General features: G+C 38.1%; 1 protein-coding gene across 4 annotated transcripts in view; it reads left to right on the top strand.

The window, feature by feature from the left end:
• Positions 1–3,215: 3,215 nt before the first annotated feature.
• The window catches only part of fmnl2a (formin-like 2a), a 58,007-nt gene continuing 33,711 nt past the window's right edge, over positions 3,216–27,511 (top strand). For 2 of the 4 annotated variants that reach the window (XM_014997313.2, XM_088001430.1), the window contains exons 1-3: positions 3,216–3,913; positions 22,281–22,364; positions 26,059–26,139. In XM_014997313.2, coding sequence (XP_014852799.2) covers positions 3,803–3,913; positions 22,281–22,364; positions 26,059–26,139 — 276 coding nt within the window. In that variant the 5' untranslated portion in view covers positions 3,216–3,802. The remainder of the gene's footprint in view (positions 3,914–22,280; positions 22,365–26,058; positions 26,140–27,511) is intronic. The other 2 variants (XM_014997295.2, XM_014997305.2) reach the window with 1 other exon arrangement.

The raw sequence follows: 27,511 nt of genomic DNA, 5'->3' as shown, positions 1-27,511 counted from the left end.
CAGCTCATTTCAAACTCAAAATTCTGCAGCCCCGAAATTACAACTACAAAAGCATAGCTGTTGCTCCAGACGAGGGCTGAAATCTCACGTACCTCCTCCTATTTAAGCAAACTTGATTTCACAGATGTTCTTGAGCAGCAGCTAAGTGAACTCCCCCCATGAGGTTGCTCACACAAAGGTCTGATTGTGTTGCATTTATTTCTGGCACTTTCTTTGAATGTTATGTTTCCTCAGGCGGGTTTTAGATATCTGCATATTTCCAGAAATGGCTCAGAAACGCAGCTGTCTTATGCCCCCTCCGCCTATACATTTAACCCCCTGCTGATGGCTGAACCAGAACTTCTTTTTTTTTTTTATGGACTGCTCACAGCTGGCTGGTGCAGCTACTTTGTGGAACATCTCTGCAAAGATAAACTGAGTCATCTCTGAAATTATGGAAAGAAAACAATGACATTGTTTACATAAACTGTGGGAGGTAACACTACTGCGTTCATTCAGTTTTTTGTCAATAAAATGACCGTTGGTCGTATAGCACTCATGACTCATTACACAACCTCATTTGTTTGACAGTGCATTTATGAGAGCTACACTGATTGTTATTGTATTAGTGTTGATTCAGTGAACAGCTTGTGTCATGTGCCTTTCTGCTGTGACAGTGGTGAAAGGGTTGCTTATTCATAAGAATAAGAAGTAGTTCACTTACAGTCACATAAATGTCCATTCACACATAAAAACGTGTGTGAACAGAGGGTGATTATATTTTATTAAATTTGTATGTTGTATAGAAATACATTTTGCGCTTGCTTAAATTGTTCGCTGTAATTTACCCTAGGGAGGCTTGTTTTGGACAATTTTCAAATGTAAGCAAATAAAAACACCTGAAATAAATCTTTTGGGGGTTGTCTCTAACAACTTTGCAGGTCTAGGGACTGATTTTATTTTATTTTTTTGCCCATTCTTCCCATCAAAATACCTCAAGCTGAGATTGGATTGGGAGTATCCATCAAGAAGAATCTCAATCCAAGTATCGGAGTAACATTGAAGTCCGGCCACAGATTCTCAATTGGATTTCGGTCTGGACTTTGACTGGACCATTCTAGAACATGATTACATTTTGATCTAACATTGTTACACTGTGACTTTTGTTGATGTCGTTTACGGGCTTAGGGTCGTTGACCTGTTGGAAGGTCAACCTTGTTCTGTGTTTCAAATTATTTGCAGACTCTTAAAGTTTTCATATCAGGATTGTTGCGTATTTAGCTCCATCTATCTTCCTATCAGTTCTGCCCAGCATTCTTGCCCCTGATGGAAAAAAACGGCAAAAACGTAGAATTTCATTGGAAAAACAATTTTATTTATATCTCCCTGAGAAGTTATGACTGCCATATTCCAAATATATACCAGTTTCAATTAATTTATTCCTTCAACAACTTTAAATTTCTTTGACCCATTTAAGTTGCAGCAGTCCAACTATTTAACCCTCCTCTTATGTTCGTTTCTGATGTACAGCAATAATGTTCGTGGGTAAATTTGACCCGCAACATAACAGGAGGGTTAACGTATATATTCAACAGTTGAAGAAAATGTCTTTTAATGAGGTATGTTCTATTATCTTGTTGATTCAAGTTTAATGTTAAATAAAATCCATTGATTATACAGTATGTTTTAAAAGACCATAATCCAAGTCAATTAAATACATTAAACTGACAACCTTAATGGACTTTAAGTATTAGCTGTTTATGATGCTCATCACACTGCGAAGAAACTGCAGCCAGGAGAAGTCATATGGATGGAGAACATGTAATGATTTCATGAGGTCAGTCAGCTGTGGTTCCCGTCCTCAGTGAGCTAAACTCAGATGTGACACCCTCCTCTGTGGAATCAGTCCAGCAGCCTGAATGGAGCCACTGTCCCTGTGGAGAACTTCTGGATTACCTCCAGATCTCCCCATGCTGATGTCACCTTCCAGAGCATGAAGCCAGTCCCCACCCTAAACAACAGATCCGATTTCTTTTCAGTGCATGTGAGGGATCTTGAAAACAGAAAACGAAAGAGGAGTGGCTTTTCTTCAGAGTTCCACAGAAAACGCAGTCATTACTCTTCCAGGATGAAGAGTCACTGTCACTGCCTTGAATGGAGATGTGTACATAAACTGAGGGTTTACTTCCCTAAACATTCCTATAAAGATACATGTTGCAATTAGAATAATTACTTTACCATTGATTAGTGTTAAAGTAATCAATGTGGTACAACACAAATGTTTTGTGCCAACTCAACACAAAACATTTGTGCTCTGAAACCGATGTGGCTGAACATGAAAACCCAACTATGAAAAGCTTTTAATTTCACAATAAGTTTGTGATTAAATAAAATATGTTTGTATGGTTTGTCAGGGATATTTCCCACAAAATAGGTATTTGTTACAGTACACAAATTAGAATGTTAATGAAAAGTTCATTTATTTCAGTAACTCGAATCACTAACTGAATCACATTAAATATAATAATTACACATGTTTCATGCCCTTCTCTCTGTTAATTATCATTTTGCATTTAAGTTAATGAAAACATGCCATTTAATTTCTTAGAAGATTAGAATATTCAATTCTAAACAAAATAAAACATTTTCACACAGAAATTAAAATGAAATATTTTTGAGCTTATGTCAATATGTGTATTATTAGAACATTAGCTGAAAAACTTGTTGGGCACGTGCAATAAAAAACAAGTGGATGACTATACCTTTATTTTTATATGTAGACCAAGCGAAACCAGATTTAACACACAATAAATGCAAATTTATTTCATCTTTTAAAACGATCTGAGGAAGTTTAAAAAGTTGGATTGAATGATTGACTTTGCATGAATCCTTTATCCCTAAGTACTTAGCGACAATGACCCAGTATCTTTTAGCAGGAGCTAATTCAGCTAAATATCGCTAAGGTTGGAGTACTTTCTATGAAAAAGGAAACAAGAAAAGCAATGATTTTTTTGGATTCAAAACTACTTCTGAAATTAGAAGTTCTAGTACTTGTGGTTTGTGGTCCATTTGGTACGTTTTATTGCTTCCTGTATGTAAAAAAAAAAAGAAGAAGAGAAGATAGCAATCAAATGACGTATTTTATTTACACTATACATTGCTTCCTTCCTAAGGGGGACCTGTGGCGCTAACGTTGTTTGCTTTTTCAGTGAACTCCAACTACCACAATGCAACACCGTAAACTATCGTCTCCTTAGCTACGGGTTTGGGAGCTACGCCCCAACATGAAGTGAGAGGCTTGGCCCCGTGAAAGGGCTCCCAGAGAGCCCCCTCCTTCCTCCTTAACAAGCTGGTCAGCAGTGCAGGGATTAGGAAAGCCAGCTCCGCTCAGGGACTACAGACACACCGGGGATTGAAATAAGCGTGAATCATGCCCATCGTCATCTGTGTCGGCTGGGAGCGGAGCCGAAATTGTGAAAGATACGGATAATACTAGGAGGAGGAGGAGAGGTGGAAAAAGTCACGCTCCCAGGTCTTCCTTGTGGAAAATGCCTCATCGGGGACTCCGCTGCTGCCGCTCGGACCCGTCGCATTATGCCGCCCACCTCTCATGTGTTTTATTTTAAAGAAGAAGAAGACGAAGAAGAAGAAGAAGCAGTGACCTGGATAAGCCCGATAAGAGCCGCATAAACGGGCAGAAAACGTAAGGGCGTGTGGGATACACTTCCAATAAATTGCGGGGGATTTTCATCGAGAGTTAACAAGAAGGAGAAAAGTTGTGGCCGCTTGCTGGTGTTTTATTTAAAAAAAAAAAGGAGCAAACATGGGGAACGCAGGGAGCATTGACCAGCACACCGACCACCGACACAACATGCCCCTGAAACTGCCCATGCCAGAGCCGGGGGAGCTGGAGGAGAGGTTCGCACACGTTCTGGTAAGAGGAAAAAAAAAGTTGTGTCCATGTGTCTCCCCTCTTTGTTCTCTCCACGCTTTAGTGTCCTGGGACAGGACAGCTGTGGACCTCTGTTTGTCCAGATCGCCTGAGAAAAATCTGTTGGCCATTTAGGGCAAAAACCACATTTAGAACAAAAACAACTCTTTACTAGGTTTAAAAGTGCATCCAACGTATCTGCGTTTAGAAAAACTCTCTGTTTGACTTTTAAATGTTATCAAACATTTCACTGCTGAACTGTGAATATTTTAGCTTTGCCCTTCAGTCAGTTAACCAGCCAAAAATATTTCTATTAAACCCCTCTTTTTAATACGACATAGCAATGCAAAGCTCTCCACAACCAAAATAATCTATTTATGGTATGTGTATGTATATATATATATATATATATATATATATATATATATATATATATATATATATATATATAAAATTGGACTTACATCCAGTCATCTAGTCATCTACAAATATCAATTTTATTTCCAAGAAGTCTTCATTTTCAAATTTTTTTAGGTAAATTTGACAACACCTTTGACTGTCATAATTTAAAAGTTTAATTAAGGTAAAAAAACAAACAAAAAAAAACTGTTCAGTTTATGAATAGCAGCTACGCTTTCCAACTACAGAAGTTTAAAAGAGCAATTTCCAGATGGACAAAGTCATCAACCCTTGGTTTATTGTGGACATTAGTCTATCCTCAAAGTGCAAAGTAAGACAAAGTTCTACAAAGTTTGAGAAAAGTTCTGGATTCTCTAAAGAGATGTCAACTTGGAGATCTTAAGTACTTGAAGATGCTAATAATATATTCAACTACTGTAGGATAGGATTTTACCCAACATATCTTTGCATACAAAATGTACCAGTACTTTGTCCAAGAAATCAGATTATAAAGTACTCTATAATGTATTCTTTGCACTCAATTTATTATAAAACGTGCAGAGTTTAAATAAAGTCACTATTGTGAAGTTAAAGTTCCATCCACATAATCCATTTCTCTACTTAATCTGATTTGAAAACAAAACCAAAACACTATAAAGCCAAACACTGTTTGGAATATTGCGACATGTTTCAGGCTGTGCATTTCCAAACTCAAGATGTAGGACGCACCTGCACCGTCCACATGGAAAGTTATTGGCTTTATTGCCCCAGTTTTCTTTCAACTTTATGAGTCCAGACGCCGGCTCACGGCTAAAGTCTTAAGTGCTCAGCATGCCAGGTCTTTTGCAGAAACTCTTGTCGCATCATAAAGTTCCAGTTGATCTGTCAACAATTATGTTGCAAGGCTAGATGGACTTTGAAAATTCTTCCAGCTGCTGTGTATGCCCAAGACAAGAACAAGTCTTTGGATTGGCTGCATGTCCTCCCGATGCAGTTGGGATCAAAAGCATTATTTGCAATCGTTTTACAAAGTGTAATTAGGTAAGCTACTGATGTAGATAAGTAGTCTCTCTTTCTCTCTGTTTTTTTTTTTTTTTTCTCCCAGCTCGCTGCTGAATAGACCTGCGCAGAGGAATAGTGAGGTTGAAATCTGAGAGCTGGAAAAATGTGGGTCAGACGTGATTGTTGCCTGGCCTGGTGTTCTCATACATCAGCTGTTTAGAAGAAAGATTTAACTTTAGTAAACATTTTTTAACTGGTATTTGGTTTTGTTTCAGAAGTGTACTTCTCTTGTTAATGTTGAATTTTTGGACAGCATTGCACAGATTACGCATTTTCCTCAGAAATGGAAGTGGGATCGTTGTTTGACAGACAGGCCTGTGGTTAGGGTGTGATTGCTGCTCATCGGATATGGATGAGTCTTTTTAATTGCCAGAGGCAGCTTCAGGCTTTTCTTTTTTTTTTTTTTTTTGGTTTTTGGTGGGGAGGAAGTGTTGGAAAGCTTTGACGTCATGTTCCTTGAAGGATTATTCGTACTCTTCGTTTTGAATGTCAACAACTCATCTTCCTCCTCTAATTAGTGGGTTTAAAACGATGAGGATCCATAAAGTTTACTTTAGATAATCCCTCGTTATGCGGCTTTCCAGAAACAAACCTACCTGTCTAAACTGAAGATTTCCTGGACTGACTGACAGTAAAGCTGATCCTCATATAGCATGTCGGGGAACTCTCTCTCTCTTTCTGCTGCCAGCTTGATCCCTCATCTCTTGGAGAGATGGAAGCCCTTTGGCATCAGAAGAATTTGGTGCTATTACCAGAGCATTTAGTGTGAGTTACCACCCTTTAAACTCTAATGTGTATCAGCTGTTGCCGATGTCGGTCAGCTCTTTTGAGTGGCTCTGTGTGACTCTGACCCAAGGACCAGATGATAAGCATGATCCCTCTCTCAGGCTTCTTTGTTTCCGAAGATTTTTTTAGTTCTGATGAGTCAAGATTTGTGCTTGGCTCTTGTTCAGTGCCACTCATTAATCACTTCCTGTGTAACACCTCCCCCACTATTAATAATCTATCTGACTAATTTACTCTTACATGAGTCTTGTTGTACTCTAATCTTCATACTTGGGACCTGTTGATCAAAGAGTAGTGCAGGACTGTTTACTCGCCAGCCGTAATGGGTCTGATCAACTGGCAAGCCCTTGCATCACAGCAGGGAGCTGCTGAGATTAAAGACCTCAGCTCTACGTGACCACATTTAAGCGGTCTGCTGAATTTCTCATTAGGCTACGCTGAATTTGAATTTCCACACTCTGTGATGTGGAAAGCCCTCCCTCAGCTCTAACATTAACTCTTCACATCTCTGACTTCTGTAGTCAGAAAGACGGTCACAGGGTTTGGAGGTCGAGTTGAAGGTAAAAAGTCGATACCACTTAACCTAATAGTTTCTAAGTATCACCGCACGAACTAAAAGCTTTTAAAACATTCCTTCAAGTTCAACAGAATATGTATCAGTTTGTGGTGTATGTGTGTTTTTTTATGTTGGAAAAAAGATCAGAAATATTCCTCTAAACATGGTTTTCATACCCCAAAGTCCAACATGGCTGCCACATTTTTAAAATTGGTGATGGGTGTCTCATTCATCAATTTCCCTCAATTATTCAAGGAGGGTGCCCCGCCCAAAAAAGATCACTGCATGTCGTAATTTTATGTGCTCACAGTTAATGCAATTAATCTTATCAGCCTAGCTAAACAATGACAGATTACATCATGAGCTATTTCTGTCCTACATCGTTGGTCCTCTACTTTTAGTTCTTTTTTTTATGAAACACCAAACTTGACTAAGGCTAGATGAAAACACCGCCTTCATACTGTTTCACAGAGTCTTGTGCACTTGCACAGAAAAACATGTCACAAAAACCAGCAGAGCAGGCAAGGATATCTGCATTTGTTAAATGAGCTGAATTTTGTTTTGATGGCAGCACATACTCTCCTGTGAGTAGCAGCAGGAGTATGCAAAATAACCAAAGTTCTTCATGCCCTGCCCCTGACACACTGAAACATCCAGCCATAACTGAATAAAAGGTTTTGACCTGACTTGCCTTTCAGTGGAGAAATACTCTCTCGGGCTGTATAAGATTGAGCTTGGTAAGAAAATACGTAAGCATGATAGTTAGCGAGAGAGATACAGAAGAGACAGAATCAGATAAAATATGAGCTCAAGAGACAGACAGACTCACCTAAATGAAGTAACAGATTAAAAAAATGATCACAAAAGAAAGCCACACTTATTTTTTTCCCTCTGGAATGTTCTGTTAAATATTTTGAAAATGTCAAATAACCTGCTGAAGTTTTTGTCTGTGAACACATCCCACATGACCAAATCTTTAGAGGAAAATGCTGTCGTATCTCTCACCCACATTACTGTAATCCGTTAAAGAGAAATGCATTGTTGGCTTGAGAAAAGATCAGGAGGATGAAATAGTCATTTTGTTGTAGTCTAAGCCTTCCTGTTATTTTTCAAAGTCTTGCACTCTTTTTTTTGGCCACGTGAATAATCGCCCCATATTATCTCTGTGAAAAATACAGTTAATTAAAAAAAAAAAACTTCTTACATCTTTGTGCTTCCTGAATTTATTTTAAACATGTTATAATACCTAAAAATAACCATCTTCTTCCTTCAGTAACAACTTTTACAATGAAGAGTTGTGTTGCTACCAGGACCTACTAGCATTTGGGTATGGTATGATCAATAAGCAGGAAAAAGGTAAAATGTTTTTGTTTCTAACACAGAACAAGATCTTTTTTTACTTTTCTTATTTAAACCGTTAAATTCCAGTACATTTCTGCAATGCATTTGTATTGCAGAGCTTTCTAACACTGCCCAAGTTTTTTTTTTTCCTTTTTTTTTTTCCCATCAGTTATTTGCTTTAGTACGTTACACCTTCAAGGTAGTAAGCCTGACAGGCTGAACAGAGTTGTTTGCCAAGTTTTATTTCCATATCTACACAAATGAAGTCACTTTTGACAATACCAGGGACTAAGAGTCTGTTGTATCTTTTTATTGATGTTGAGATTAACAATTTCACAATTTATTTAGAAGGCAATTTAAGGATTTAACAGGCTTCATGTGAATGCATTTCCAGATTTTGTGGGTTTACAACTTCAAAGGAAAACTAAAAAGCTTCAGTAGGTTAAGTTTTAACCCACCCTGTCCTGGATAAGACGATGTTTGAGTCTGCAGGTTCCTTCAAATGAAAAGCTTCCCTTGAATCCAGTCTCACGGATCCCTGGTGTTTTTGCCTGCTATTTGAAACAAACTAATTGTATTATAATTCCTCAGCCAATGACGCAAGCTTTTGATTCACATGCGACCTTGGCCATGAAGTTAGTAGAAGGTTTAGCCCAAATAGTATCTTGTTTAAAGTACACAGTGGGCATTTTGCTGTTTGCATGGCTCCATTTAAAGCCTCGTTTGCACTAAGAGATCTGGCGATTTATTGTCAGAGTTTAAGGTTGATTGTTTCAGGCATGCAAAACTATCAGCGGTTATTATGCTTATATATTGCAGAGAGATGGTGGAAGAAAAGTGTTGACGACAAACATAAAGACGGCACCTTCTTTGGAAAAATAGTTATTCCTTATGGGATTTACTGTAATTTTTCAGAATTCTCACATGCTTTAAAATGCACAAAACAAAAGTCAAAAGAAAAGTAGGGCAGCAGCCCTAAAGCACAAACCTAAATGAGGACGTATTATTCCCTTTAACGCCTGGATGGGGCCTCATGGGTAAATATCTGTGATTAAATGTGGAATTCTGCAACTCCTCTGGTTTCTATAGTATCTATCATGTATGCCTACACAGTGTGCAGTGGTACATTTAGCTCACAAGATTAGGCAGAAGTTGATATTGGGCTCTGAGTGTCACTGTAGCATGTTCTCTCCTTGGTTATTTAATGATGTCATAATCCTACAAGACTTCAAAGCTTTGAATAATTGTTAAAAACAAATAAGTCTGGTATTTTTCTCTTGACTTTGAAATATCTCAAAAGAAGGGTCCTCAAGAGGCAGAACAATATCCGGAATGGGATTTCTTTGTTTTCCATTTCTGGAGTCCTGATATAAACCACAGTTTATATCAAGACTCAAAAATGGAGCTCAAACAATTGGAAAGCTTGGAAAAATGTTTATTTCCCAACTTTATTTTCTAATCCATTGTTTAAGTTTGGTGTCCTTGCTTTCCTGCTGTTTCTTCCTTGTGTCTCCCCCTCCTTTGTTCCCTTTCTTGTCCTTCTTGACTTCTTTTTTGAGGTTTTTTTTTTTTTTTTTTTTTTTTTTTTTTACAACGTGTTGATCATTAATCTGTTCTCACAAGCATTTTTTTTTATGTCTCCAGTATGATCTGGCAAATGAATACAAGACACGATTAGAGTTTGAAACGCTGACTTTAAGATTTTTAACAAAGCCAGAGTTCCTAATTATTCTGGGAAAAAACTCAAAAATCCTGCAATTTGGTAGAAAGTATTTTCTGAGTAAGATGAGTAAAAATAAAAACAAAAAAAAACTTTATTTCCAACTTAATGTTTTTACCAATTAGCACATCCAGCCATCTGTCTCTCTGTTTATGGTCTGTCCATGTCTACAATCTGCCTGTACAAAACAAACTTTAAAACAAATTCATGATGAACTGCAGTTTATATTAGGACTCCAAAATGGAGCACAAACAATTAAAATATTATTCAAACATTTAACTGTGAACATGCTAAAGAGAGGATTAGATGAGAAATATTTTAACGCTGTAGTGCTGAGAGATCTTATACCAAATTAAACCTCTAATATCATGACTGTGTTGTTTTGTTTCTCACAGTCTGAATGTCAAAAATTTATGCTTGAGAAAAACTAGCTCCGGGCCTGATGCCTGTTCTCTGGCCTCAGTTAACCACAAAGCTGACGTCAAATAAAGCTGCACCCACATCCATTATGCGATTGCACTTAGAAACTCCTTGAGCTGCTGTGATATCATTACTGCTATCAGTGATGTAAAGAGGTTACATGTTTAAGTGCCATATGGGGGACTACAGGCTTAGCTGCTGCAGTTGTTGTTCTTGCTGCTCCTCTCAATAGTCCAGATTACATCTAAGCTGCTTTGTTTGAAGGCGGCTGAAGTGCCAGGAGTTATTTGTGTTGTGGGGTTCTGCGTCTGAAATCTACTCTGGATTAATCACAAGAGTGGCCTTTCATGTTCGACTGAAGCCTCATTTGTCACTCTGACGGGTGTAGAATGAGTGGGCTGGTTACCTGGGCTCTGCTTCAACCTCCACCATCCCCGGCTGAATTAAGCTTTCATAGAACTGATATTAAACCAGTTTTAAATTTCACGCTAGATGCGCTTATAAAGTTGCACCAACAGATGCTATGTTGTAACTTTCCAAATGAATAGTGATATCTAAGATTGATTTGCATTTGGACAAAAACAAGAAACCAAATGAGAAGCAAAAATATTTCACCAAGTCAATAAAGAGAACTGATAAAAAAATGTCTTAAAGTAAATAGATTTTTTATTTGAGATCCACAGTGTTGCCCTGAATAATATAGAAAAATCCGGCCTTAACTTGGATATATTTACTCTGTCGGGAGAATAATATTTCATGTTAAAATGTAGTAAAACTATTACAACTGGCATTGTCATTGGTGCCCACATAATTTTGCTAGTAGTAGGCAGGAGTAGAACCCATATTTGTCTTACCACCACACACAGTGAGACGAACAATAAGGGTGCTGGAAAAAAAAGGTCTCAATTTCTCACCGCTGCAAAGAGTGGCTTCTAGAGGTCACCAAGTCTCCATAACAACCATTAGACGCCACATACATGCCAAGAGATTGTTTGGCCGCTATGGGAATAGAAAAAAAATGTCCTTTCTGTCCTATGAACCTAAACATGCAGAGTTAGCTCAACTCTTCAGCTCAAGCAGTGATAATTTGTAAGATGAGAATTTTTTTTTTTTTCTGCAAAATGCACTCTCAATTAAGGAGGAATATGTGTAAGCACCTCTTTTACACAGCTGTTAAGTATGGAAGTGGATTGGTGATGCTGTGGGCCTGTTTCTCTTCCTAAAGCCAGGGAAACTTTTAAGTGCATCATGCAGAATTTATATAGGAAAATGGCGTTCTCTGTCAAAAAGATGAGAAGTAGTTTGTCACTGGATGTTTCAGGATGATAATCATTCAAAACACTTTGCCAGGGTCACACAGAAATGCATTAGCAAGCAGCATCTCAAACATCCTCCCAAGTTTTCAGACCTAAGTACAATAGAAAAATTTTGGAGCAAGCTGTAAAGAAGAGGGTGTAGGAGAAAACCCAGGATTCAGGATGATCTAAAGGAATTGAGCAAAGAGGGAATTGTCAAAGGTCCTGCCTGTATGCTTCATGGAACATGTTGATCTTAACATGTTCCATGTTAACGGAGGAAGTGCTTTTTTTATTGGTGAGTGGAAAAATTGACAGCATAACTGGTTAATTCTTTTTCCACTGAATGAGTGTACAGGCGTGTTAAACGTTACGTGTGGATTAAGGATGCATCTATGCTCCCTTTTTACACGTTCATATTGTGGTTGCCCTTAATTGTGGCATACAGTGTTGCCCGTCTTGCTACCCGTTCACAGAATCCAGGAAGTGAATAAGTTAACCTCCTTTATTTATTTTTTTTCCATGTCGACTCTTCTTCATTAAAAAGCAGAACAATGGTTGTTGTCTGAGGCGCAGAGGGTGAGCGGTGGCTGAAATCCCGTGCGTCAGCTCCACAGAACAGAGGTGCTCTTTATTCCCTGGGGTACCCGAGACGGAGCCTGGCACTGGACCCAGACCCGGCAGCCTATGAAAGACCACCGCTCGCACCCTTGTGTGCATGTGCGTATGTGTGGGTGGATTTCTGCTGTGTTGGACCAGCCGGATGCTCACCCTCCAATTAGCCACAACTGAGCTGAGCATGAAATGCTTGGGGAGCTGTGAGATCGGACTCATGTTCTGAAAGTTGGAGTGGATGTGAGATTCAGCTGCCTTCAGAGACATATTACTGATTTGAAACCCAATTCTTGGAGTCAAATGGTGTGTTCTGATTGGCCTGAGGGTCTGCTTTAATCAGGCACAGCTGAGCTGAAATAAGTCTTATTACTTTCAGTTCACTTTTGACATCTTTCTGGGTTTTATTTTTGTTCTTGCCTGCATGGGTTGGAGACGCTATAGCTTTCAGTTTGGTGATATGTAGTCATGAGTTTATCTAACTTCATTTGGCTGCTGATGAACCAGTTCCCAGAACACTCGTTGGACAACAATAAAGAAACTATGAGCAGAAATGTCCTTGCAAATTTGACATCAGTTCCACTCACACTCATTGTGTTTTGACTTGGCCATTTTTATCTCAGCTTCAGTGTGTGTGTGTGTGTGTGTGTGTGTGTGTGTGTGTGTGTGTGTGTGTGTGTGTGTGTGTGTGTGTGTGTGTGTGTGTTTTTTTTTCTCCCTGCAGGTGTAGTCTTACATGGCCTTGAAAAGACCAGTCTAGTTCTTTTATTCGGTGTCAGTACATTGGCAGCGTTATTCAACTGGACTTGTCCAAGTTGATACAAAAGAGTAACGGAGACCCAACTCAGGGGAGAAGTGCATTATGGTCAGGATTTGTTCAGGGTCCAAAGTGCCTGCTGTTCCATAAAGCCAAGCCATGCAACAGAGCACAGTTTCTATACAGTCTTGAGAAGTATGGAAGTTTGAAATGTGTAGGAATCCTGAGAGAGGTTTTAAAAATGTAATCTAAAGAGGTTCAGCAAGATCTTTAAACGTCCGTGTCACTGTGACAAATAAATAGGTTGTGGCATCAGGCCTGGTGTTGTCTCAGGACCAAGGTTGTTCTCTTGCATGCTTTAAAGACCTTGGCTTCTTTAGTTTGTTTGCAGTTTGATTTTAGTCAGTCAGAGAATCATGAAAATGTTTCAACTTGCTGGTATAGTCATTATTCGTTATAGAAATCTCATTTGAATGTAAAGACTTCAGGAAACTAGTAGAGTTATCATCTACAGTTCAGAATGGGAGGTCCTGCTGCTTTTACATGCTCCTCGATGCAATTGTCTTCTGTTTTGAATAAAGTGCCTCCACTTTTCTCCAAACTGTTGAAGTTTTAAGATGTGATCATTTCAACTGTGGGAGATATAGAGTGGTGAATGATGAACGTTTCCCTTGATCAGCAATGACCACAGAGACCAAATACAAACAAATCAGATTTTTGTTTGCTAAACACTTAAAACCCACTCATTTTCTTTGTTAAACACATTAAGAAACAGCAGGTTTATCAATGCGCTTTGTTTTGGGGTCAGTCAGAATCAGATAAAGGTTAGGGACATGTGCTTTGTTTCGGGAATGGGGATAATCTTGTAATCTCATTATTTCCTGTAGGAATCAAAACTACTCCCTCTACCAGGGAAGCTGCTGCACTTTTTTTTTCTTCTTTTAGTGACACACTGATTAAAGTCGTGGCCGATTTTTTTTATTTTTTTTTATCTCTGGTTTTTGTAGAAATTTGACTGTTTTCAGCCTTCATGCTTTAAGCTGTCATTATTTGTATTGGAAGCAAAGGAGAAAACACGATATGCATGTTTGAGGAGCAGCTGTAAAACAAAGTTTAACATTTTAAGATAAAGACAAAATGATTAGTTTATTTCGTTATTGATTTTATTTTAGCAATTAGCTCAGTTAGAGTGGTTAGTCACTAACTGTAAACAGCAACTTGTGAATATCACTAGAGAAGACTGATTATTTTGAATAAGGTGCCAGATCCACTGGAGACTTTTTTCACTTTTAACAAGGCATGTTCCCCTGTTTTAAGTGGAAACTGTTTAAAAAAAAAAAAAATTAAGGAATTATTGACATAAAAATAGCTAACTTCTCGCTGAAAAGTTACTTGTATGATCCAAAACCTAATCTGAAAATAGTTTTTAAAATAGGTTTTTTTTTGTTGCAGTTTACCTTTTAGGCTAAAATATGTTTTTTTTTTCAATTCATCAAAAAATACTTATTAAATGTCAGTTGTACGTGACATAAGTTTGGAAAATTGCAGAAACTGACAAGGATGTGTTCTGAATAATTCTTTGGCATGATGTATGCTATGTTTTTTTTTTTTTTTTTGAAGATTATGTTCTCACTTAGATAAATTATAGTTTAACCACAGTTATTAATTTACCGTTAAAATATATAAAATTTTTAAATAAATTTTCACTCCTGGATTACACAAATGAGACCTCAGAAGTTATAATCAAAGTTAAACAAAAGGGCAAGTAAAGTGGTTGTGACTCCAAATATTCTGGCAGAAATGTCAGTGAAACACTGTTGGCGTGAGGTTTGTAGGTTTAATAAAACAAAATGGGAACTGAAATGCCAGTTCTGACCAAAGTTAGTGTTGTGTTTCTAAATGTGAAAGGTCATTTAGGTTTGATTTTAAACTTTAAAACCTACTGGTACATAGAGAAACGACACTGACTGGAAGATTTGAAAATGTTTACCACAGTTTAAGCTTGTCAGAAGAACATGATCCTTCTCTAGGAACATGGTCCAAACATACTGTATGTAGGCTGGATTTATGAACAGACTTTTACACTCTTCTTTTTTTTCTTTTTAAAGTCTTGTTTTCGATAAACAGTTTTTCAGATTCATCAGTTGTGGACCTGGAATCCAGCTTGGACTCCACCTCAGTCCAGACTCTTTCGCAACATCACAACATCTGGTCTGCTCCTCTGTGACTCCATGTATCTCTTGTTTTATTTGGACAGCGCCCCGCAGCTCCAAACCATCCCCGTAATGCTCTTCCGGTGTTTGGATGACATGAACCGGTCGTGCTGTTTCATTTGGCCAAAGTTGTTGTTGTCCACAGCATATGCATTTCACCCAACTTATGTGATATTATGTTCATTTAGCCAGCGCATAAATGAATAATGAAGGTTTTATAAATGTAATATCCTAAGGAGCATTGGGGAAAAAGCTGTTGGATCAGTTTGGCTCTGAGTTGAAGCGTACGCAGAGGAAGCAAAAAGTGATTCCACCCATTTGCAGCTGCTTAATTTAAAGTTCCTGTTCCTTCTCTGATATTTTCTTGGATTTCTTGATTTTGTTGACTATAAACATAGCTAAATTTTTTCAGTTTAAAAAGCAAAACTCATAATAAAGTACCATTAAGTACAGTGAGATATATTCCAAGTGATTATTTCTGTTAATTACGGATTACAGCTAATGAAAGACTAACATTCTGTCTTTCAGAAAACTTAATAATTTCACAGTACCACTAAAAATGTTATGGACTACAAATTACAGCCTTGAGAGGATTATAAAATGGTCTACTCAGTGGTGTTATAAGCTGATCACCTCCATGTCATGCTGCATTGATGCAGTAATTCAAGTCAAAGGAGCCCTGACCAAATTTAAAGTCTGTATACTGTATAGTTAATGGACAGATTTCACAGTATGCTGACATAACTCTTTATTTCTTATTAATTTTTTTTTTCTGAGAAGCTATGTTTCTCCAATCTAAAGCTGTCCTTTAGAGTAGTTTCTTGTAAATGGCTGTGACAGACTGAACCTACATGAGATTATAACTCATCACACTGAGCTAAATGGATAGAAGACCGCTAGAATGAGGGGGCAAAACAGGACTAGGTCCATCCGATCTGCCCATTTGCTCTCAAAACATTCCGGTGAGCAGCTTCACGAACAGGAAAGCTGTAGTTGAGTCAACGGGGATCCTGGGGATTACAATGATAATCTAAGTACAGACAGGGGACACCTGTGCCCCCGAAAAAGAGGCGGAGGATTATGGAGCCACACTGTGCTAATAAGCGGTGCCAGCTTCCTTCGGATGGAAAAGAGTTGGAGTAGAGCTCATTTCTCCTTTCAGTTTATGCCTGAGAGCAGTCACTATGACTACGACAGGCCATTACTCATGTGTTTCGTATGGCGCGTACTTTTCTTATGTATGTGAGCTCCATGGATATATAAGAACAGCTATGCTGTCTTGGAGGCTTTTTTGTTATACCATGCAGCACAAACTTTATCTGTTGCACAATTGAAAGAGTTGTCAATGAAGCAAGCAATTTGAAAGAACAGTATGGTAATCACTCATTTCCGGAGTATTGAGTAACTTGTGAATATTTGCCATGACAAATTATTATACTGATGTAATCTGAGGTTTTGTTGTGGTGCCACGCATTCATTTGAGATGATTAGGCTCAAAGGAAATGAAGAGGTGATAAAACCAGAATCAAACCAGATTGGGATGCTGCTTTGGAACTGAAAAGCATGTTTGTTAAGCTAGCTTAAAAAACAAAACAAAACAACTTTTGGCTCATTTCTTGTTTGCTGTCAGGGCTGAGAAATCAGTTTTGATGGCTTGGATCACAAAATTCTGCATGTTTAATGGGAATAGTTTTGGTTGTGTTCCCTAAGTGGGAACAGTAGAAGGAGCAGGACATGAGTATTTATCTAACTCAACAGCTCATCTCCCATAAGGCCATTATGATGGATAACAGAGTGGGTGGGGGCTTTGAGATGTTGCACTGCACACTCGAACCAGACTGTTGTTGTTTTTTACCTAACAAAACCATGAAATAAGTTGGAACTCTGGACCTTGGGACATAGCAGAATAATGTTGTCTTTATAATTCTTTCTACCAATCAAGTAATTATCTTATTTAGTTGCATTGTTTTATTGGGGATTGGTTTGCATATACATCTCACTCTTTTGTCTTTTAGTACTTCTGTCTCATGCCCCCAAATGCACAATTTTACACTTAAATAATTGCGTATCAGTTTAATTCTCTTGGTAGTTTGTGATTTAGTGACTTACTGATTTACATAAATTATGGAGATAAATATTCATTAAAATGTATTGATTTTACAAATTTAATTGTATGTTTTCTTTAACTATAATAACTCACTTCACTAGTGCCTGGTTCACATGGCAGGATAATTGACAATTTTTGAATAATACTCCTACAAACAATATGTCACATAACTTTAAAGACTTCTGACTCTACCCACACTAAATAGTTTTCTTCTACACGACTTGAAAACATGCAAGTCATTTGCTTTTGGAAGTCCTTGGTGACATGTTTAAAGGCCTCTTCTGAGCTGCAGCTGGGGCCACATTGCTTTTTCAATATTTGGTCTAGAGTTATTTTTTGATCTAACAAGCTCTTCCATCAGTTCTGGCACAAAGGGGTCTGTTTGAACATCTTGCCATGTAAAACACTTTATTGATGGGTCCACCACCATCAAAGAGGATTTCTTCTTGCTTTGTCTACATAGCTTGTATCTTTTCACGCTGTTGCTAGCTGAATTTGGCCCTTCATGTGGGCTATGTGTTTGCTTTTCTAGCCAGCTGTACGCATCAACATGCGTAGACCTCATGGAAAGTAATGCTTTCTGAACCGTCTATTTTTGCTACTTTTATGACAACAGCTGGCTAATGAGAGGATTAGTAAACATTATTTTCTACTTAGTTTTGAAATTAAGACTTTATGGGTTAAAATCAAGATGAGTCATAGGCATAGCTGAAAAATACCCTTCAGGCTATATACAGGTCTATTTTTGTCATAACTTGTGTACCAATTGCTCACCTTTTAAACTAATTGACCCATTTTGTAAAAACAAGCCCATCTGTTAGTGGGACAAAACATGTAGGAATACAAGTGCTATAGTTGCAGTGCTATACGTTGCTTCTCTCTCAAGCTTGCTGGACAATTATGTCTTACCGGTTTTTAACATGACACCATGTTGCAGACCTATTTCCAGCAGTCTGCAGTTCATATTCAGGTTCATATTCAAAAGAAGTGTCGAGACTTGTTACTGGAAACTGTTACAGCGTATTCCACATTTATTGGTACCAGTTTTTCATTGACTTTTAACGTTCTCCTTGTTTCCTTCTTACCCCACGTACTATTGCCTTCTCTGTGTGTTAATGTGATAAACTTGGGGCCCAGCCTTGTTTTCCTTAATTTGGAAACTGGGTAAATTTAAGCATGCATCTGTTTTCTTGAAACCACTTTGTGTCTTATAAATATCAACATACATGCCTTCCATGAATAGCAGGGGTTTGCATTCACTAACTGCACACCTTCCAGGATACAAATTTTTTTTTGCAGGTCTAGACAATTTCAAAGTTTTTCAGTTAGATTAAATTAGTGCAATAAAATAATTTCTATTTATTGTAAATCACACTTTGTGAATATCTATCAACATTTTTTATGTAGTACTACCAAAGTTTTAAATTGCAGTTGGGAAATATGTATATGTTAGAATTAACTCATTGAACAGTCATGCTTTAATTAGTGTACTTAAAGTGTGATTAACAGTAATTTAACGGTAAATTTGATCAATGTGCTAATCGGTCAAATTTAGATGATGCCACCTGTATTTTTCTGGGTGGTCTGTGTTCATAAAAAGCTATTCCTTAAGAGCCCTCCGCCGCTCTACTCCCTCCCCTTATTAATAACAGAGACATGGGTGGTGTGGTTGTAGACATGGGGGTAACCCAACCTGAGTAAGCTGAGTGGCTGTCACTGCTCGTTAGCACTGAGGTGAAATGAAAGCTGGTACAAATGGTTCTTTGCTTTAGTTGGAGTCTCACCAAGCACGAAGCCCACAGCTCAACTCACTCAAAGTGTATTGACAAATCACCCAGAAGCCATGGCCAACACTTCACGTGGAGGGCACCCAAATAAAAAGATAGGGAAAACAATGAAGGAAACTGCAAATTAAAGTGATCCAAATAACAGAAAGTGATATATTTACTAATAAATTAGCAATATAAACAAAATGTAATGGAGGCAAACTTTAGCTATTGATGTAACTGAATGCTTAGCTGTATAAAACTGTCATCATCTGCATTTTTAAGAGTCAGTAATGTTTATTTAACACAAACATTGAAATGTGTGCACCGCAAACTCTCAATGCTGACTTGAAAGGTCAATCCCCAGGGGCCATCAGCAAACTTTGCCCTAATGGCCTAAAAACCATAGAAGAAGAAAAGGTTATTGTGGGACTTGTCCATTTAAGGCCCTTAATTTTGCTCCTACAATTAATGGAGAACCAGTGCAAGGATGCCAAAACTGTAGTGATGTTGACCTGTTTATTTACAAGTTGTAATTCTGGCAGCTGCACTTTGAACCTTCAGAAATAGTTCTAAAATGGTACAGTGGTACAGCCGGGTTGAAGCAAAAACATGATTTATTATACTGAGTGAAGCCTTGGGCACCTGCACTCTGAGTTTAGAAAGATTTCTTTAACAATGTTTCAATTTCTAATTGACTCAAGTTATATCAATTCATCAAAAACTTGTTTTCTGAGGATCAAGGAGTTTTGATCATCAGAAATCTTGTTATATTGTAATATTGAGCTGCTGAATAATCACATCAATCACATTGGCAAGGGCGTTGATCAAAGTCCCTGTTTGTTTTTTAGCTAAAGAAAATGATCATTTAAACCACTTATAGATTTCTACCTGGTAGTTTATGAAGTAAAGTGGAAGTGGATGTCATCAGCATAGAGATGATGGAATAACAGACAACATTAGAGCTTTCGATAATTTGTTCCAGTGGAACAAGACAAAGTAGGAAGGAAAAGGCCCCAGGCCATAGCCCTGAGGAATACCACAAGTCATTGCTGTTTTTTCTGATGTGACTTGATTTTAAAGAGACTAAAAGATCTGGTAGTTAGATCTAGTTATGAAAACACTACCAGACAAAATATAGACCTATATGCCATTTCTGTGTGTATCATTAATTATTTATTGCATGTTACTTTCTGCCATGGTTTCAAGATGCAAGAACTCGTACAACTCCATCCAGTTGTACGAGTTCATTTTATGGGTGTAGAGTTGTTCATGTTAAAGCAAGGGATTTGAATCTATTAGCATACAACCAAAAAGATAGTGGAAAGCATAATGGACCTAATGGAATAATTGATTACCTCATAACTCTCCAAAGCACTTCATTTTTATGTCATGAACATAATGTGGAATACTGTTTAGTCTTTTTTATTTTCCCCTCAGCTGTTGCTAAGATGCAACAACAGACTAATCCTTATTCCTCCTTAGTAGCTCTATGCATTTGATTTCCTTTTCAAATGCACCTTTTCAAAAAGAAAATGGCTGGTAAAGATCAATTACACTGCCACTTCATAAATACAAGGCAGAGAAATAAAACATTACAGCTTCACAAATCTGTAAAGCAAATTGGGGCTCAGACTTTTCCTTTAGGGTCCAACTTCATCTTTGTGTTCCCTCTGTTAAACGGGTCTGATCTGAGGGTATTCCTAATCCGTTTTCTCTGTAAAATGATCCAGAACAAGAAATAAACTAAGCAGGATTTATTCGCTTTTTCTCTTAGCGATGGAAAAGTTTCTTAAAAATACAGTTTGTGCTGGAGGCGGTTCAAGCAGGAGTTAAATTTCTTTAAGCTTTTCTGATCCACATGAGGGTTGTGTTTGAGGAAGCATGAGTCTGTGAAGCTGCAGAGGTGTTCTTGCTGGAAGCAGATCTTAATAACGTTAAGACGTTACGCAACAGTTATTTTTAGTAGCTGTTCAGCAAGTACTTGTTGCATTGGATTTGTTTTAAAAAAAGTTCTCTTTAGTAACACTGACAACATAACTTCTGTATGAAATGCATTCAAAGATTAAGACTTAGTGTTCATAATCATCATAGTGATTAGTGTAAAATACGATGCTCTTTCTCTCAGGTAATAGGCAGAATGCTAAGGGGAGATCTACCCCTCCCTTTTGCATCACTATTACATTCATCTCATTAGCAAGAGATGTCCTTTTCTTTTGCTTGACATTTTTCTCTTTGGTCTTTAGCTCAAGTCATATCTTTAAAGGACAGGAAAATATATTTTTTAAACACTACCATTTTAAGAAGAGGAAGGTCTAATGTTTCAGTTCAGTATAGAAAGGGGAACAGTTTTTATTTAGAAGTGTGTGGCAAAGTGTTGCTAACTACAAAAAATATTTAAGAATAGATTAATATTTGAACTGCTTCTATATCAGAACATACTACATTGCATTTACTGCATTTACCCGCCTAAGGAACTGGTCTAGAATTTGAGGAGCAAAACATTATCTCACTCTGCTCGGCACAGCAGTTCTTCCATGGACAGCTCAGTACCATGACCCGAGTAGCCTGCCAGGTGTTTTAATAAAAGTTGAGGTGTACATCATTTTGGTTCCATCAGTTCAGGCAGTACATGTGCAGCTTTGCTCCATTTGACTGTTTTAGGAAAAACAATCTGTCATTGTTTGGGTTGGACTAATTCTCATATATACCAACTTTGAGACCAATAAACTATCCTTAAATTGTAGCAATCACAGATGTGATGTCCCGTAAACAGCAGAAAATTAAACTTTGTGCTGCAGTCTAATTCTACTCAAAACAAGCCAAATAGGCAGAGGACCGAGGGCTTCAGAACAATCAACAAAGTAACATGACAACAAACGTATTCCAAAATAGAAATTAAAAAGGCTTTTTTTCCCAATTTAACTGTTGATTTGAGCTGATTTTGGTGTTATTCTCAAACATAGCATCTGGTCATTGCAGTTTGTAGATGGTGCTTGATTCCTGGTTTCATATCCGGTGTTTTTACTTGTGTTTATCTGTTTTAGTTGTACTTTTCTAAACTCCACTATCACAATTCAACACAGTTCCTTTTGCGAGTTAGTTTTGCAATTTTTTGTTTTTTAATGCAAATGTTTTTTTTTGTTTTTTTTAATGTTTTTCTGTAAAACCCACATTGCATTCTTGAGTTGCAGCTTGTGGATGCTGGAAATGCATTTGATATAAACATGTTAAAACACGAGTCTGTCTTTGAGCTAGGGTAGCACGCTTTTCATTCAGCCTCTATAATTAATAATAGATTGAGGTAATTAACTGTGATCTTTTTCTCCCTTCCAGAACTCAATGAATCTTCCTCCAGACAAGGCTCGACTGCTGCGACAATACGATAATGAGAAGAAATGGGAACTAATCTGCGATCAGGTGAATGTCTCTTCTCAGTGTGATACAATGCGGCTTCTGTATTCAAACCAAGTGACACATTCGTAACAAGGCATATTGACAGCTTGAACATTCTGTTTCAAATCTAATGATGCATACACTACCTTGCATTGCTCATGCCTCTCGGAAGTTATGAAAAGATTGAATATTGTCCTGATGTGTGTCAGGATGATGGTTCCATGCTCTGCTGTCCTGCCTTCACCCTACAAGCCCCTCCTAATGTGCACAGATTGCCTTAACTTTCTTGGTCAAGTGGGTTAAGTGGCCCGGCAGGGTGCAGAGCTCAGTTAGCCAGTTAAAAACTCCCAGCCTGTTATTGGAGTCAGTGCTGCATGTAGAAAATAACAGAGTGCACATGTTGAGCAGTGAGCTGCGGTCTGACGGCAGCCACTGCGCCAGGTTTTTTCTGCCTCCTCGAGCAGCCAAGAAAGGGATAGACTAGATCACAACCATGTCGAGAGCTGGTGACCCTGAAGAGAATCGGGCCGCTGACCAGCAAAGATTCCCCCAGCATGGGTGGCAAACTTTTCAGAAACCTTTCAAGCTGAAAGTGAAGCTGGTTATGGGCCTTTTCAGATTGCCAGCGAAGGAGTTTCTAAATAATTACCTCGCAAGGATGGATAATGGCTTGTTGAAATTTATCCTTTTAAGTTAGAAGGCCGTCGCTTGTTGCTAAGCTGATTTTTGTAGGTCGGCTACTTGATGTTTTGTCCCCCTCGCTTTCACTACCAACCTATATCTGTAACAGCTTACACAGCTCTGGGAGCAAGATGTATTCTGTGTCCATAGTTACAGTGAATCCTTTAGAGTAACCATGCAACCGTGACAAAAGGTAGACCCTTTCTGTCCACCAATCTCCCTTTAGGCTGAAGTTTTAAGCCGTTGTTGCAAGTATGAGGAGTTTTTTTTCTTAATAAAAACGGTTTGAAAAAAAGTCACAGAGCAGACAACAGCCAGATCCTGTTACTGTGACCTTTTTCCTGCTAACAAGGCATTTTCCAGACAGTTTCATCCGTCTGCAGTCACACCATGTTCTTGAAAACATCCAAAGGTTTTAACTACAATGTGTAAACAACTGCTTCACTTCTTTTACTTGAGCAGACTCTACAGATTCTTTGAAAAAAATCAAAAAACGCTGTTTTTATTTTCAACCTGTTGCCCAGACAACCTTACTCATATAGGCTTCTAGGAACCATGTGGGTTGAAGGCTGGTTTGCGTTACTCACATTTTATTTTACATTTGGACTGTAATCCACTTTGTATTTTCACAGAGTTGCTGGGTACCAGACTCGTCTGTCTGTTGCTGTCCTCTGAGAGAGACGCTCTTTCCTGTCTTTGCTCTCATCTTGTATTTCCTGTTTTTCTGGCTCTAATAAATGTAGTGATGCTGATCTCATCTTACTATCTGTGTACAGCAGGTAGTCATGGGAGATGTTCTATTACAAACTCTGTCATGTTTGCATGTAAACCTGTGTAGTCGCTTTTTTTTTTTTTTTTTTTTTTTTGGACATCCGTGAGTCAAATCAAGGATACAAGATTTTCTAAATGGGTGGTACGTTTTGAGTACACTCTGAGTAAATACTTGGAGTTGGACTTTTTCAGTTGGTTGTTATTTTCCTTAAATAACTGAAATACTTTTCTTATAGATCTGTGCTGTTTGGTGCAGTTAAAATTTGCATTCAGGTATTTTCCCAAATTTCAAAGCTTTTAAGTTGAAAGGGAAAAAAAATATGGGGGTTCTTCTTTTAGCCAGTTGCCCATGCAAGTCCTAGTAACAGGAGGAGGGAGACATTGCTGTATTACTCATTGCTCCATACAACCAGGAAAAACTGACTTTCTCTGGTTACTCATTAAAATACTTTATACCGCAGGACCAGAATGAATGTTGTGGTTTTGAATCTGTACCCGTCTTAAAACCTTGGTGTGCCTCGACAATGGTGAATGGCTCATGTGTGGAGAGTTGCCTGTGTTTCTACATTGGATTGGCAAATGTTTTGGCCACACTGTTTTTCTATTTAGGGTATTAGGCACAACTTTTTAGAAATAATTTACGACGTTTTAATTGCTAAAAGATTCACCACAAAACCAGTAAAAACAAACAAACAAAACAAAAAAAAAACAAATGGTGGAAACATTAACATTTGAGTATAATTTGACATCACCACCACAATGTCAAATTATTTCCTCCAAATGTGATGTATTTGCTCACCCAACCAACCATTGCTTTGGGTTGGTGAGTGTGTGGACTGGACGCGCAGCCATCCTTGAGCTTATTAGCACATGTGTGATTTCCTAACGTACTTAGTTTCTTAAAGGGCACATGCAGTCAAAACACTCTTTGGCATCTTCATCTGAGATGTACTTAAAAGTATAAAAGAAGAAATAAAATGACTAACTCTGGATTTTTCTCCAACATGAGGGCAAAAAAAATAAAATAGAAACATATAGAATATTGCAGACACAATCCATCTTATTCCCTCTTCATTTATCACCGTCTGTTTGTACATCTGTGTCTCATAACGTAACAAGCTCAGAACAATATGTAATCAGGATTTAATTGTCTTTGTTTTGGAATAAGCCGCAGTCTGTCTCTGTGACTGCGCTGCTGCCTCGCTGTTCTCTGGCTTGTACAGCTCAAGCAGAGGGGCCAAAATTGTGTTTGCAAACACTAACCAGAACTAATTGCTCAGTCTGCCTCGAGGAATACGTCTTTCTTCTTCTTCTTCTTCTTTTTTATTTTATTTTATTAATTTTTAAAAACAATTTAGCCATACTTATTGAAGTTTCACCACTGATAAACTGCTGTGGTGCTGTCCTCAGTCTGACACAAATACAATTTCCCGCTCAACACACTGATCCAAATCCTAGACTAATCTCCTGTTTTTATATTTAGAGCACAATGGTGCGGGCTTAAAACCTGGTGGTTGGTTCAACTTGGGTTATTGTACATCTACAGTGAAATAGTTTTTCACAGCAAAGCCTCGTGATCTCCTGGGATTTGTTTTTGTAATTGTTTTTGTTGAACCCATGAGGTATTAAAAAACCTCCTCCCCTTAAAGGGATAGTTAAGTATTTTTGAGGTTAAGTTAATAGGTTAAAGGGATGTAACACATTACCTGTTATAAATAACTCTTTTTGGTGTCATTAGTAGAAATCCACATTAGTTGTGTACATCTCTGTGTTCCTTTATATTGTGATTTCCCCACTGAGAAACAAATAAAAGTTGATTCTAATCATGTTTCCTAAACCATTCATTTACCAAAAAAAATGTAAAGAAGTGTTAAAACTGGGTAAAAACCTTGACAGAAAACGGCATCTTTCTGTGACGGATTTTATTCTATGTAATATGAAACGAGTCATATGAGGGTTTGTCATGTCTGCAGCCGCTTATGAATGGAGGAACTGTTTTATTTTCCTTCTTGAAGTGGAAGATAATCTAAAGTTCCCATCTGTGCATGGCTGCTCACTGCGAGTTAAAGTTTCCTTTGTGCTGAGAATAAATAAGGATGTGCGTGTATTTTTGTTTACATTGTGATTTAGATGTGTGTGACCATCTAAATAATTGACCTCACAAAAAAATCTAGATGTGTGTTTCTGGAGTCTTTTTTTCATTATTTTTGCCTCATCTTTTTCCCTTCATTCTCTCTAATCTCATGTTCTTTTCTCCCTTTGACAGGAGCGATTCCAAGTGAAGAACCCGCCGCACACTTATCTCCAGAAGCTAAGGAGCTATCTAGACCCTGCAGTGACACGAAAGGTGAGTGTTCAGTCTAACATGCTTTCCTGTTCTGGTGGCCTGGCAGCTTTCAGCCCCCTCCCAGCCCCAAGTCTCCTGACCTTCTTACTTTTGTTCAGGATATCCCCACAGCTGAGGAAAGATTGCACTGAAGAGTTCCCTGGGAGACAGCTCGGGAACTCAAGTTGCAAAACACTGCAGATTAGTGAGAAAGCAGACAGTTGTTTATCGGGAACGCCCTGGTTTGAGAAACCTCTGGCCAGTGTTTAATAGTGCTGCTCTGTGGTAAGGAATGAGCAGGGGAAAGGCAGACATATTCCTGCATTGACAATTCCTTGCAGCTTTGCAGGCTCCTGAAAGAAATAATCAGGAGTTTCTTATCTATATGATAAAAATGCCTTTATGTCGCCTTAGCAGCCGCGTTTGGATGTGTTGCTTGGCTGCATGAGAGGGAGAAAGTTGGAGGCTAGGGAGGAGCTTCATGTGGACAAGTATCAGCCAAACTTCTCTTGTTTGCCAAAATGAAGTCTTTTTGTCTTTGGATGTGCAAGCTGTAGCGAGAAACGCCAGGAGACCTGCCTCTGTGATAATCAAATTAAGCAACAAACTCTGCCAAAACAAGAACAAATCACTGAATAATTCAGTCTGAAGCTGCTGTGGCTAAAAGTTTTAACCACAATGACAGGACTAGGGTGGCATGACCAAACTAAGGCAAGCTAAAACTGTGATTATGGTTGTAAAAACAGAGAAACGGCTGAGTTTTTATGAGGCTGTTTTGAAAGCTTCTCTGACGTGGGAAATTTTGGAGTCTTCACAAAAAATTACAAACAGGAAGAAAACATTACGACAACAAATAATTGATAACATATGAGCAAGAAAATGTAAGTTTCCTTTTCAGTAAGCATGTTAATCTAAGCTAGCCTTGAAATTTTTTTTAAATGCAGATGAGTTCAGGCCTACAGTGCTGCGGTTGGCAAATCGACTGCCTGAGGAGTCATGTATTTAGAGAATCTGATAAAGAAAAGAAGTGACAGCAGAGAGTTTCAGGCATAATAGACCTATCAATGTCTAGGTTAAATCATCGTATCGTCTGCAACAACAGGTTTAGTGTGAGAATATTTAGACTGAAGATGCACTGAACGGAGTGTGGGGCAAATTTCCGAGCCCCTATTTTGTGAATTGTTGGCGTGTCAAAACCAATTTTAATTTAATTTGATTTCTTGAAAGGAAAGCAAACAGCACCAGTGAATTTAATGTTAAACAATGTCGAAACAATGTTTACTGTAATTTTAGAACAGAGATTGAAGGATTACATAGTGTTGATGTGTTAAATTGCCTTTGGCATCAAATGGTAATACGTTTGGTTAGCATTACAAAAACAACAGTAAGTCAT

Source organism: Poecilia mexicana, unplaced genomic scaffold (assembly GCF_051168715.1).
Source record: "Poecilia mexicana isolate PSO_F unplaced genomic scaffold, ASM5116871v1 scaffold_2, whole genome shotgun sequence".
Taxonomy (NCBI): Eukaryota; Metazoa; Chordata; class Actinopteri; order Cyprinodontiformes; family Poeciliidae; genus Poecilia; species Poecilia mexicana.
The sequence above is the reverse complement of the archived record's forward strand: the minus strand, read 5'-3'. Positions and strand labels throughout refer to the sequence as shown.